Source organism: Arachis hypogaea, chromosome 17, assembly GCF_003086295.3.
Source record: "Arachis hypogaea cultivar Tifrunner chromosome 17, arahy.Tifrunner.gnm2.J5K5, whole genome shotgun sequence".
Lineage (NCBI taxonomy): Eukaryota > Viridiplantae > Streptophyta > Magnoliopsida > Fabales > Fabaceae > Arachis > Arachis hypogaea.
Genome location: NC_092052.1, coordinates 435,623 through 449,022, shown reverse-complemented (window position 1 = coordinate 449,022; position 13,400 = coordinate 435,623). Strand labels below are relative to the sequence as shown.

Sequence of the window (13,400 nt, the reverse complement as noted above, 5' to 3'; positions counted from 1 at the left end):
ATTTTAGTGATGAATATAATCTCAAAAATAACTATAAATCATTATATAAATTTAAGAGTTCTAATTGAAACTAATAAAATTATAAAAATTAAATTAAATATTAAACCAAATTTTAGAGACCAAATTAATATTTAATTCGTCAATATTCATTTTTATCAAAATATAGGATCATAACTTTAAACTAGCAAGCCATGATCATTTCCCCATACCTTCACTAGTAAATATGCAAAACAAATAAATGCTTTCAAGCTAATCCCTAACATAAATTTCATATTAACATTTTAATAGTTAATATCAAGTTTTTTTTTAATAAAAAAATTGATAAAGTTTAATCACTTCTAAATAAAAATTATAAGTTTCAGAGGCAATATAAATTACAAAATTCATAATAATTAATTTCTTATTTTATTACTCTGCAATTTTTTACTGTTTAAATAATCTCTGTCTTAACTCTTAACTTATAAGAGGGCATATAATGACGTAATATTTTGACTTTATATTTTTTAAAATTCTGAAATTTGAAATAAAAAATAACATTAATAATATAAATTTCGAAAATAAAACTGTGTGCTGGAAAAGTTTGGTTCGGTGCGGCCGTGCGGGCCGTGCGGCCTATACGGCTGCAGCTGGGAGGGTGGATTGGGTGTTTGTTTTGATACTATCCATGGTGCTCCTCACTTGTCAGTGCCCAGTCATTGGCATTAAAGGATCCCGCTTCGCAGTTCCCACCTTGGAATGAACTTTCCAGTGCCTTCTCCTTCTGATGCTCTTTTCTCCCCCTTCTTCTTGTAATCATCGGTCTGCAGCTGCAATCCATTCTCAAAGTCATCGTCGACCATGAAGGCTACCCACTTCCAGAGCGCTGCTCTCTATCATGGCCTCTCCACGTCCACAGCCAGAAGAATCTCAATGCCCATCCGCAGACCTGCCCTCTCTTGCGCCTCCCGCCTATCTGCTACCACCTCTCCGTTCATAACCCTCTGCGCCAAACCCGCTTCCCCTATTCAATTCACTTCTCCTCAAGATCATGATGATGACGTTCCTGTTCCTGCTCTCCTCACAAATCCAAATTCAGATAACTTCTCTCTGTAAGACCCTATTCTTCTCTGCTATTACAATTTACAACAGACAACTCAATAACTAATTAACTTTTTGTCCATCTTGCTGACAGTGGATCTCCCGAGAGTGGAAACACACACTCACACTCACACTCCGACGTCAGACGCGAGATTCTGCTGCTAACTTTGCCTGCCCTTGCCGGACAGGCAATTGATCCCATGGCACAGTTGATGGAAACAGCTTACGTCGGTCGACTCGGTTAGCACCTAATCTACTGCCTCTGTTCAATTCTAAACCCACTTCTTTCGTTTCGCCATCAACTTCTAAATTCCAATTGTCTCTTGTTCGTTATTTTTAGGCACTGTGGAATTGGCTTCCGCTGGTGTTTCCATGACCATCTTTAACATCATATCAAAGCTTTTCAATATTCCCCTTCTAAGTGTTGCTACATCTTTTGTTGCTGAGGACATAGCCAAAACTGCTGCCGAAGAATATCTTTCGGGTGAATTTTATGTCCACAGTTAACTTCTTCATAGCTCTTATATGTTGCTTGCTATCATTTTTCATTGTCAACTCATGCCATGAATGAATTTCCCTGCAGAGCACAGTGGTATACAAAATATTGGCAATGGTAAATCCTTCGAAAGAGGCAATCGAAAAAAGCAATTTTCCTCTGTCTCCACTGCTTTGCTATTAGCACTTGGGATTGGAATTTTTGAGGCTTTAGCTCTGTTTCTTGGATCCGGAATATTGCTAAATTTAATTGGTGTATCAACAGTATGTTTTCCCTTTACCACTCCTTAGTCCTTCCTTGTAATTGATGTTGTATTTCACTCGTCCCTTGTAGCACTTAATAAATTATGGGATACTTTTAGATGTGAATAATCTTGATGAAAATTCTATTGTTTCATTTTCCCCTCATAGTTCAAGAACTGTAATCCTCTACTCAATAATACTTGAATATATTCTTTACAACAGGAAAATCCAATACACAACCTGTCAATACAATTTCTCTCTCTAAGATCAGTTGGAGCTCCTGCTGTTGTGCTTTCTTTGGCTTTACAAGGCATTTTCCGTGGTTTTAAGGATACAAAAACTCCTGTTCTATGCCTAGGCAAGTGCTTGGTTTAAATTCTGTTTCTATGCTACATTCATCTTTTGAATGGTTTTTATATTATTTTCTTTATTTATTTTTATATATTTTGTATGGGCTTTGACACCTTGCTCTGCTATCTAGTGCTTCAAAATTAATGTTTTCTTATCCCTTTGAATGTTTCATGAATAAATTGTTATTATTAATTTATTACTGAAAATAAATTGTTGATCATTGCAGCCATACTATGCATTGTAATAATATGCTTCAACATTTTCTTAGCCTTTTGAAGGCCATTCTTGTAGCCATCATTCTTTAGAACATGAGTAATTTGGATTTCCTAACAAGCTCGCGTAAATAATTTCTAAATATATTGCATATTGCAAATTCATGTCATGTGGTTTAAGGAGTGCTAACAAAAAATGCCTTTCTGTTGGGGAGTTCAAAGGAAATGTTGGTACCTACCTGCAAATGACTAAACGTTTGACAACACAAGATGGGGAAGGCCCCTCCATTTAATCATTTTGGAAAATCTTTATATTGATGACAGAACTTGAATATAAAATAATGCATTAAGTTTATGAATTTGAAGAAGCTTTCTCATGTGCAGGTTTTGAGCAGTGCTACGTACTTGTTTACTTTTGTTGTTGTAAATTTTGAATTTTTTTTGTATCTAACTTATACCAATACTCAAAGAAGGAAATATAATGCTCATAGTATTTGGACACTCAGTGACTGTTCCTGGGAAATGAAGATTAGCTTCATGTTATAAATCTTCTCTTAAAGTTGTTATATTTTAATTATTTATCATTTATATTAGATACCTGTTTATAAATCTTCTCTTAAAGTTGTTATATTTTAATTATTTATCATTTATATTATATACCTGTGCATGCTAATTTATTTATCTAATTGCAGGTATTGGTAATCTTTCAGCTGTATTTTTATTTCCATTACTCATGTATTTTTTTCAGTTGGGAATAGCTGGTGCCGCCATTTCCACCGTTCTCTCTCAGTATGTATTTTGAAAGTTTTGTTTTCTTCCTTCCTTCATTTATTTATTTATTTTTTATCCGATTTAATCATAATTACAATGAAATTTTTATTTCTCAGATATATTGGGACTTTGTTGATGATTTGGTTTCTGAACAAGCGAGTCGAATTACTTCCCCCAAGGATGGAAAACTTACAATTTGGCAATTATTTTAAATCTGGTGAGAATTTGTCTCTTCCTTATGTTTTCAGTTTATAGCTTGTGAAAACCTGAGCAGATTTACCTCATCTCCCAAAATGGTTTCTCTCCCTAAAAAAATTAGATAAAAAGGAGTGGACAACAGCTGGATGCTAAATGTGATCTCAAGAACTATTTTCATTGAGAATTCTAAATAGAAGTGGTCACTTGCTAGTGTCTTTCCTGTTGTTTGCTCATATTTTTTTTAAAAAAATTTAAAGATACTATGATTAATGAAATTGGTTTTTGATTTGTTCACTTTTTCTTGCAATGGTTCTTGGCATTTGTAAATATTGTCAATGTCAATGAATAAGATTTTTTTCTTCTTCTGTATATTGCATTACCTCTTTCCTTTGATAGTAAAACAGGTATTTATATCTGCAGATTATCTCTTTTTCTGTTTTGCCCTTTTACTGTGCATTTTAGATTTAGTTCTATGTAGTTACTTCATTTATGTATCTGAGCTGCTGCTATAGGCGGTTTCCTTATTGGAAGAACACTTGCTGTTCTTACAACCATGACACTGGGGACATCTATGGCTGCTCGTCAAGGTCCAGTAGCTATGGCTGCACATCAAATATGTATGCAAGTGTGGTTGGCTGTGTCCCTTCTCACAGACTCATTGGCTGCATCTGCACAGGTAGTGAATAATCCCTATTTTTTAATTGGTGGGGCTTTTATATTTCTTTCAATTTGTAATAAAACTAGGATGCCTATCAATGAAACAACTCAAGCCAAAAAGGTAGACTATGAGGACTAACATAAAACTAATTTTGTATAACCTCTCTCTCTCTCTCTCTCTCTCTCTCTCTCTCTCTCAATCAAAATAAATAAATAAATAGATAAAGGACTCACACTGCTACTTTTTTAATTTATACAGGCCCTTATTGCAAGTTCTCTATCCAGAAATGAATACAAAATTGTGAAGCAAATTACTAATTTTGTATTAATGGTAAGGTTTATTTATTTATTTATCTTGAGGGAAATACCATTCAATCATTTGTATCCTCAGAATTCATAAAAGTTATTCCTTAGTTTTGTGAAGTTGTTTGACTTGATGATGTCTTTCCAGATAGGAATGCTCACAGGTATATGCTTGATGGTAATTCTTGGTGCCTCTTTTCGATCTTTGGCAACAATTTTTACCCAAGATTCTGAAGTGTTGCAGGTTGTCAGGACTGGGGTGTTGGTATGTATGATTTATTACTACTAGTGTTTGCTTCTCTACCTAAAATATTAGTTTACATTGTCTTTTGTGATTGCTGCCAGTTTGTTAGTGCTTCTCAGCCTTTTAATGCTCTGGCATATATTTTTGACGGTCTCCACTATGGTGTATCTGATTTTCCATATGCTGGTTTCTCCATGGTGAGTTGTTTGCTTGTCAAAAATTGTTGCAATGTTTCTGTTTGGTTTATATGTTTGAGTTAACATTCGTGCAAATTGCTTCATAGATGGTTGTGGCAGCAATATCCTCAACCTTTTTGGTATTTGCCCCTTCACATTTTGGCCTTCATGGGGTATGGATGGGATTGGTTCTCTTCATGGCACTCAGAATGGTAGCTGGCTTTGTCAGGTAAACTTGGAATTACTGCACAAGTATGCACGCTTTTACATGTGTATGGAGTGTAAAAGTAACTTTCCACATCATTGAATCATTCTATATTGAAGAAGATTCTCACAAAATTGACTACTATGGACAAATTATACATTGATCTAGAATTGTTTAATACCTGTGTAAGTATGTCAGATCTTACAGAAGTCTAAATGGTCATTCTTATGTATCTTGGATAAGAGTGTTTTTCTTGCACATCTTGTGTTCTAATTCGGTAATATGGTCTTTAAGTACAAGAATGCATGATTTGTGGAATTCTGTGCTAGTACTATGTTTAATGTAACTTGCTGGGATGTCAATATGCCCTGTTTGAAACTTGTGTCTATGATTCACAAAGCTTGCATTGATTATTATTTCTTCAAGTGAAATTGTTTAACCAATTGTTAAATCATTGATTATTGTATCCTTTTAATAGATTTGCTGATGCTACGTAGGAAAGCACCTATAATGCGTTCCCTTTTGGCTGAACCTTTTATGTTTTTACATTTTCAGAGTACTGTCAAAGAATGGTCCTTGGTGGTTTCTGCACAGGGATTTTCAAATTGCTTAGGTCAGTTTATACTTGTACAATTCTTAACATGTATATACTTTGAGAGTGATTTATGCTTCTGTTACGTTTAATCTCTCTCTCTCTCTCTCTCTCTCTCTCTCTCTCTCTCTCTCTCTCTCTAGTGGTGAGAAAAGCTATTATTCATTTAATGAAATTTTGATATTTGAAAAGCAAGTGTTGGAAATTTGATACTTAGTTGACCTTTCTTCACAATGTAATCCTTCTAGTTGACCTCACATTGGGATAAGGCCTAGTTAGCTGTTACTATTTCTTCTCAATTTTGAAAGTTGAAGATGCGATTATATTATTGAAAACGATGTTAGTTGTAGTTTTTAATCTGTTTGTCGACACTAGTAGCTTGGTGTCCTAATTCACATTATTGTTACAAAGGGTAAAAAGTTCATGTATGACATGATTATGGTAGCGTTCAAATTCATGGAGTTAATCTTTGTGTTTTGAGTATAATGGAATTGTATTAATCAAACACGAAGAACTGCATGAATAATTTCTAAATTGTATATGATGATTAATTTTATGCTATTCTAAGTTCCTAATCTTGTAACTAAATTCTGCAGAAGCTGCCCCAGAACGTGAATACAGATGAAGCACTGGAAATGACAAATTTCAGAATGAGTCTCTGCATCGAACACTATATTTAGAAGTTTACTCACTTGGTATTTGGAATTTCCGTTCTAATTGTGCAGAAAATAGAACTACTCAGAAGCACTTTTGTAGGTTGTTGCATTGAATTTAGAGAGAAATTAGTATAGTTACATGAGAGTTATCTGTAAAGGAAATCCCCAAACCCCTCACGCACATTTAGAAATCGCATTGCAGCATATTGGTCAAGTATATACACAGAAGCGGAGCAACCTCCATTTTATGGTCAGTCTTGGAAAATATCATTTGTAGAAGGGTCCAAAGACTTCTTGAACGTTGCGGTGTGCTTGTGAGTTCATTCCACCTAGGCAATAATTCATTTTTTGACAAACAAAAGAAACAATAATGGTAACAGCTACGTGTTTCTAAGTGTAATTAAATTAAAACCGAGTAGATGTTCTCTTCACTCGAAATGAGTAGGTGGACAGGACTGATACTATTGAATTTGTTGTGAAACGGACTTCTGAGACGCACCACAATTACTCGATCAGTCCAAAATTCAACTCAAATTGGTTCGCATCATGTAGTTACCAGTATCCTTTACATGGTCAATTGACCTTGAAGATGTAAAGAGACAAGGTTAGGTCCTAGTTCCCAATAATGAAGCTCTCACTGTGGAGTAAATATATCCTTGAACGAGAAAGCAGAACAAAATTGTTCATGGGAGAAGGCAAGGCTTCAACCATGTCCAAAAGAATAGTAATGGAATGTGACTTTTATTACAAAAACCACCATTGAGGCGAAGATTATTTGAATGTATATAATTGATATGGGAAATATTATACCAAATGAGCGAGGTGAAAGTGAATCTAGTCGAGGTTGGCAATGACCGCGTGGACAACCTCCTGGGTGGTGCTGACTCCACCGAGATCTTTAGTCATGTACTTACCCTCAGAAATGACACGCTTGACAGCCGTCTCAAGACGATCTGCGAAGGAAGGGAACCGAAGATGCCTCAACATCATGGCTGAGGAGAGAAGCAGAGCAACTGGATTGGCCTCCTTCTGCTCCACCAGCTTCTCATTCCCCACATTTCCTGCGGATGCGCCTTGCTCAAACACAGCATGATCGCCCCCAACATTGCCTGATATCATCAAATACATCCTCCAAGGGGTCACCAAAAACATAACATAGCAAGGGGAAGCTGATAAGACAATTGATTACCTCCAGGCATGACACCAGTACCTCCGGCGATGCCAGCTGCCGTATTTGCCACAAGATTGCCGTAAAGATTGGGAGTGACCTGCAAACACATTGTTCATGTCATTATTTTGGGGCGGGAACGAGAAGCGGAGAGAGTTACCAGTTACCATAACGTCGAATCGCTCCGGCTTGGAGACCAGTTGCATGCAGCAATTGTCGACGATGATCTCGTTGTACCTGATGCTGGGATATTTGGTTGCAACCTGGCGGCAAGATTCTAAGAAGAGGCCATCGGCAAGTTTCATGATGTTGGCTTTGTGGACGGCCGTTACTGTCTTTCTGTTATTCAGGTACGCATACTCAAATGCATATTTTGCGATTCGTTCGGAGCAGAATTTGGTCATCACCTGAAGTCAAGTTGCTGGAATAAATTATTAAACTGAAAATGAAATAATGGTGAACAAGACTATTGACTAGTGAGAAATGAACCTTGAGGCTCTCAACGACGCCCGGGACGACCTCGTGCTCGAGGCCGGAGTACTCGCCCTCGGTGTTCTCTCGGATGACAACGATGTCGACGTTGTGGTGGCGGGTGGGCAAGCCGGGGAGGTTGAAGCAGTTGACGAGGGAGGCGTAGAGATCAAGCTCCTTCCTGAGCTGGACGTTGAGGGAGCTGACTCCGCCTCCCACGGGGGTCTTGAGTCCGCCCTTGAGGCACACCTTGTTCTTCCTGATCGACTCCAACACCTCCTCCGGCACGCGCTTCATGTCCCCGTGCACCTCGTACCTCTCGAAGTACACGGGCGCGTGCATCGCCTCCATCACCTGCTCCACCGCCCTCGTCACAAGAGGCCCTATTCCGTCCCCCGGTATCAGCGTCACTCCTCTCGGCGCTCCGTCCCCTGGCCGCGGCATGTACGTCACGCTCCGCCCGCTTCCAATGGCGTGTTTTACCATCCCCTTCAGCTTCATGGAACCCGCTGCTATGCTTCTTCCACCCATGCCTGCCTTCTATTCTGATCCGATCCGATCCGATCGAATCTGTGTATTTTTCAGTTCAGACTGACTTCACAGGACGAGAGGAAGACCCGAATTTCCGTGCCGCGAGGTATTCACGATAAAGACAACACAGGCCAACCCCTTTAACAATTTGCACTGATGCCCCTCATCTTTTCACTATTCATTATTTACACAAGTTGGGAAGGAAATACCATAATCAACGGGTAAAGATCACAACTATGTGAGAACTGAGAACTTGACTCATGAGTGAGATGAAACTAGAAACACAGTACAGTAATAATGCTAACATTATCTAGCATCGCGACAAGTACGAAATGGTTACAAGCAAAAACGAGTGCAGCCTTATTCCTTTAAATTAAAAAAAAATATTATTTTAAAATTAATTATTAAAATTAATCATTAATAAAAAAAATTCATTATTATATTTATATAAATATATATAATTTAATTTATTTTAAATATATATTCTATAGTTTAATACATTTTGTCTTATAGTTGATTTTATCGCTTTTTAATTTTTATATTAAGAAAAGAATAATATTTTCTATCGATATTAGAATTAGGTGTGTTGTTTCTGGGTGTAGAAGATGATGAGAAATAAATCAGAAAATCAGATTTAGAGAACCACAAATTAAATTTTTTTATTTAAATTTTCTAAAAAATTTTTCACAAAATCTACTTTCAATTTTAGATTTGGGTTTTTTGAATTTTTTATTTTTTCCACAAAATTTATATACCAATTTATTTTTTTTAAATAAAAAAATTTACCCTACATAAATTTAAGGCTCAATTTTGTTTTTTCAAATTTAAATTTACTTTGTCACAAATTAATTTTTTCTTATTTTTTGGAATACCAAGAATATTTTATTTTAAATTTATATCTAAGAATTTCCTCCCACGAATTACTTCTGAAAAAAATTCTAATTTTAATAAATTAAGAAAAAAATTTTAAGAACCATAACATTTTGTGATTCATTATTAAACCTACATCTATGAATTGGAAGGTTCGAACGATCCATTCTGTAATCAGTTGTTAGAATCAATAAATCTTCAAATTATTCATTTGAGTTAGCCATTATTCATTTGAGTTAGCCATACACTTCACATGTTTCTAACTATTCACATGGCATTATCAAATGATACAAGTCGTTAACCAAATCTAAACTTTTGATTTGCAATTTAGAATTAAAAAAGAAACCATATTAGTAAAAAACACACTACTAATCTATAACTAAGCATAATACAACTCATTCTCTATCACTAAAAAAATAGCCTGATTTTATTGTATACCTAAATTTTATAGTTTTTACATCATTAAAAATAATTTACTTCAATTAAGAACTTTATAAATGCCAAAAGGATAAATAAAAAAAATAAAAATTAAAAAATAAATGGTTGACAGGTTTGGTTGAACAGACAAGCTAATTAGCTAACCATATTCAGTAAGATCTGATCAGATTGAGTAAAATTTAACCGGACATAATTTTTTTTTGGAGAAAATTTGTGTATTTACGACGAATAAATGGATTAATATAGTTTGATGGCACGAGTAGTGGTTAAGTTGTTAGTTAGAATGATTCTTATTTCGATATAAAAGAAAAGAATTAGGGTAGTAGTAGGGAAAGAGATCACGGGCAAAGTGTGTGTGGCACTAGCAGCCGCAGGTTTAGGGTAATCAAAGAATGGTAGGTGTAAATTTGACAAAGAACAGATACTGGGTTTTGAGGCATGGCAAAAGCATTCCCAACGAACAGGGTCTCATTGTTTCCTCCATGGTTTGATCCCATTCATTCATTCTTTATACCATATGTTAACTTGTCCTGTTTTACTCATTGATTCTTCTCATCGCAGGAAAATGGTACGCGCCCTGAATTCCAATTGGCTACCGAGGGAATTGAACAAGCACACGTAGCTGCAAAACTTTTCCAACAGGTTGGTAGGTCTACAGTAGTACCCTGCCATTCAATTTCATTTTTATCGTTGCTTTATGATTTGATCCGATTCTATTTCGAAAATTCCACACTACCCCATATGCATCAAGTTACAACTATTCTAACTTCTAAGTCTAATTCATGTGGACAGGAGCTGGAAGCAAATAATATACCACTTGCCAATGTACGCATTTGCTATTCTCCATTTTCAAGAACAAAACACACGGCTCAAGTTGTTGCAGCTGCGCTCAATCTTCCTTTTGAAGGCCCCCAGTGTAAGGTTAGCCACTCAGGTCCAATTTTTATCCCTCAGTTATAATCTTTCTTTTATTCTCTTTCACGTACATCTGTTTACTTGAAGTCCATTTTACTGTGCAGGTGGTGGAAGATCTCCGTGAGCGCTATTTTGGTCCTTCATTTGAACTTCTTTCACATGATAAGGTAAGTGAGATGTTTAACGGCACTTTTATATGCTCTGCTGATCACTCCGTACCACCATAGTGAAATTGCCAATTGAAGAAAATTTGTTCTATACTCTGCATCATGTTTCATCATTAGTATATACATTAGATGAAATATTCAGAACATGTCACGCAGCACCACCGTTTAGAACTCATTGATTACTTGTTTCCATCATCAATAGTATGCAGAGATTTGGGAAATGGATGAAAAGGATCCACTTGTTGGGCCAGAAGGAGGAGAAAGTGTCAAGGATGTTGCCTGTAGACTTACAAGAGCGGTGACAATTATGGAGTCAGAATATGAAGGGTAATGATTCTTATCTTTAATCTTCATTAGGAAATAGGAAGTCTTACACTATTCATGAATTTTGTAACTCATATAATATAAGTTCAACAACAAATCTATTGGATCCCTGAGCATATTCCCTAGTTGCTGCCAAAAGACTTAAGACACACTTTGAAATGCCAATACACTTAATTGTGATCTAAATGGACAGTTACAAACTAATACTTTGCTTCTCGAGAATTGTATATAGATGTGTTGTCCTCCTCCGTATTCTATCAGCTTTTACGTTTTCTTGCCATATCCTGCAGTTGTGCCATTTTGGTTGTGAGCCACGGGGATCCCCTGCAAATCTTGCAGACAATTCTGCTTGAATCTATACAACAACAGGAACACCCTAACAAGGACTTAGCATCAATTCTAAGTGCAGTTCAAGTAGCATCAATCTTATCCCAGCACCGTAAATATGCTCTGGTAACCGGAGAGCTCAGGCGAGTCGTTTGATAGGTTTGAAGTATAGGAGGAAGACATTACACTATTTTGGCTCAGGCTCAATTTAATCCCCCTATTGTTGCTAAAAGTTAAAAAACACTTATCTCCAAAGTCTAGACTAGTTAGTGATAGTAGACCTTGCAGAAAATAATGGGTTCGATTTTATTTACTTAGTTTTTAATATATGCATTACTTTTGTATTTTTTTTTATACATTTATTTTTAGTATTTAAAGCGGTGACCGGTGAGTAAATAGTCAAATTCGTCTTTAAAAGATTATTCATTGTTCAAATTGGTTTTCCAAATATGTTTTAACCAAATTCGTTTTTTAAAAATTTTAAGTTAGTCACATTAATTCTTGTTATTTTTATTGCTTATGGTTTCAAAATTTGCTAATGCGGCATATTAAATGATATCATATTGATCACAAGACACACTTAGCAATTCTAATTGTTGCCAAGTTGATAAATTTATCCGATTAAATCAAATCAGTCCCAAATTAGAGAGATTTTGAGGAATTGAAATCTTTTAATTTTGTGTTAATTTCATCTAATTTTATAAATTTGTCATGCTAGCCATTAATTAGGATTGAAAGACTAATGTGATTAATTTAAAATTTTTGAAATACAAATTTGATTAAAAATTTTGTTTGAAAATTAATTTAAAGAACAAATATCTTTTATTCTTAAAGTGATTGATAAAAAAATAAAAGATAAAACATACAGATTTATATTATTAAATCATCGTTATAATATATTATTATTCGTCTTAATTTTGTGCGTAAGTCATGAATGACTATTATTCTAGTACAAATCACTTTTAATGCTAGCTAAAATACAATTTTTCTTATGAAATTAAAAAAATATTTATTATATAAGATTATATGATTTATCAATATAAAGTTATAAATTGATAAAGGATAAAAAGTAGAAAAATAACTATTAATAAATACATTTGATAAATTAAAAAATAATATCCAACCAAAAATTAACTGCTAGAGCATCGAGAAAGTTTAGACAATAAATTTTTTGCCACCTCTTCTATGTGGTATGAAAAAAAAATTAAAATAAATCAAATTATGATATGATTTTTGTCAAGAAGCCAATAAAGAATAGACAAACCTGACAAAATGAAACATGTTACGGGGCAGTCCAACTTTTATATGCTCTGCTGATCACCCTGTACCACCATAGTAAAATTGCCAATTGAATAAAAAAAATATTGTTGATAATCAAAGTATCCGAAAATGGCATTTTAAGTGAGTATTTCATTTTTCTTTACTTTCTCCTTAGTCTATACCAACTACTTCTAAGCAACGCCCTATTTGTAGAACAATATCCATGTCCCCGCATATATATCACACCCATCCAATATGCATGTGCCTCTTAACCTTTATTCCATCCATTATTATATTGTTGGAATCATTATTTTCCTCTTTCTAAATATTTGCTACTTCAACTTTTTTTAATTATTAATATACCATAATTTTAATATTTTACATACAATGAAAGAAATATACTATTTATGTGTGACAGGATATACTACTAGTTAAATATAATAGGAATGAGGTGGCAAAAAATTAATTATATTCCCTAACTTTTTCTCTTTGTGTTTCGATGGGTTAATATATAGTCATTCATATATGAACAAGTAAAGACTATATATGAATTCTTCAATATATGTATCATGAATTATATAGATGATGTGATTTTATTTTTTATTTATCTTAGATGTGAATCAATATTTATCTTAGATGTGAATCAATGCATAGGAAATGAATGCATTTCAATACTATTAAGTTAAGTGAAATCGATAAGACAAAATCTATATTAGACCACTTCACTTATTTTAGTGGATCTTACGAAG

General features: G+C 34.7%; 3 protein-coding genes across 3 annotated transcripts; 2 read left to right on the top strand and 1 right to left on the bottom strand.

Annotated features, from left to right (window-relative positions):
- Positions 1–532: 532 nt before the first annotated feature.
- Positions 533–6,434, top strand: LOC112765878 (protein DETOXIFICATION 45, chloroplastic). The gene is made up of 14 exons (XM_025811741.2): positions 533–1,088; positions 1,172–1,317; positions 1,418–1,561; positions 1,661–1,836; positions 2,038–2,173; positions 3,071–3,167; positions 3,266–3,366; positions 3,860–4,023; positions 4,264–4,335; positions 4,456–4,572; positions 4,653–4,748; positions 4,835–4,956; positions 5,488–5,545; positions 6,121–6,434. The coding sequence occupies exons 1-13, from the start codon at positions 838–840 to the stop codon at positions 5,543–5,545; spliced, it is 1,680 nt and encodes a 559-aa protein (XP_025667526.1). The 5' UTR covers positions 533–837; the 3' UTR covers positions 6,121–6,434.
- Positions 6,435–6,796: 362 nt separating this feature from the next.
- On the bottom strand, positions 6,797–8,728 carry LOC112765879 (isocitrate dehydrogenase [NAD] regulatory subunit 1, mitochondrial). Its single transcript, XM_025811742.3, has 4 exons — positions 7,838–8,728; positions 7,516–7,755; positions 7,370–7,448; positions 6,797–7,289 (listed from the first exon to the last, which is right to left on the bottom strand). The coding sequence occupies exons 1-4, from the start codon at positions 8,348–8,350 to the stop codon at positions 7,015–7,017; spliced, it is 1,107 nt and encodes a 368-aa protein (XP_025667527.1). The 5' UTR covers positions 8,351–8,728; the 3' UTR covers positions 6,797–7,014.
- A 1,067-nt stretch (positions 8,729–9,795) lies between these two features.
- On the top strand, positions 9,796–11,795 carry LOC112766632 (uncharacterized). The gene is made up of 6 exons (XM_025812530.3): positions 9,796–10,143; positions 10,220–10,300; positions 10,451–10,579; positions 10,678–10,740; positions 10,943–11,067; positions 11,355–11,795. The coding sequence occupies exons 1-6, from the start codon at positions 10,051–10,053 to the stop codon at positions 11,545–11,547; spliced, it is 684 nt and encodes a 227-aa protein (XP_025668315.1). The 5' UTR covers positions 9,796–10,050; the 3' UTR covers positions 11,548–11,795.
- The last annotated feature ends 1,605 nt before the right edge of the window (positions 11,796–13,400 follow it).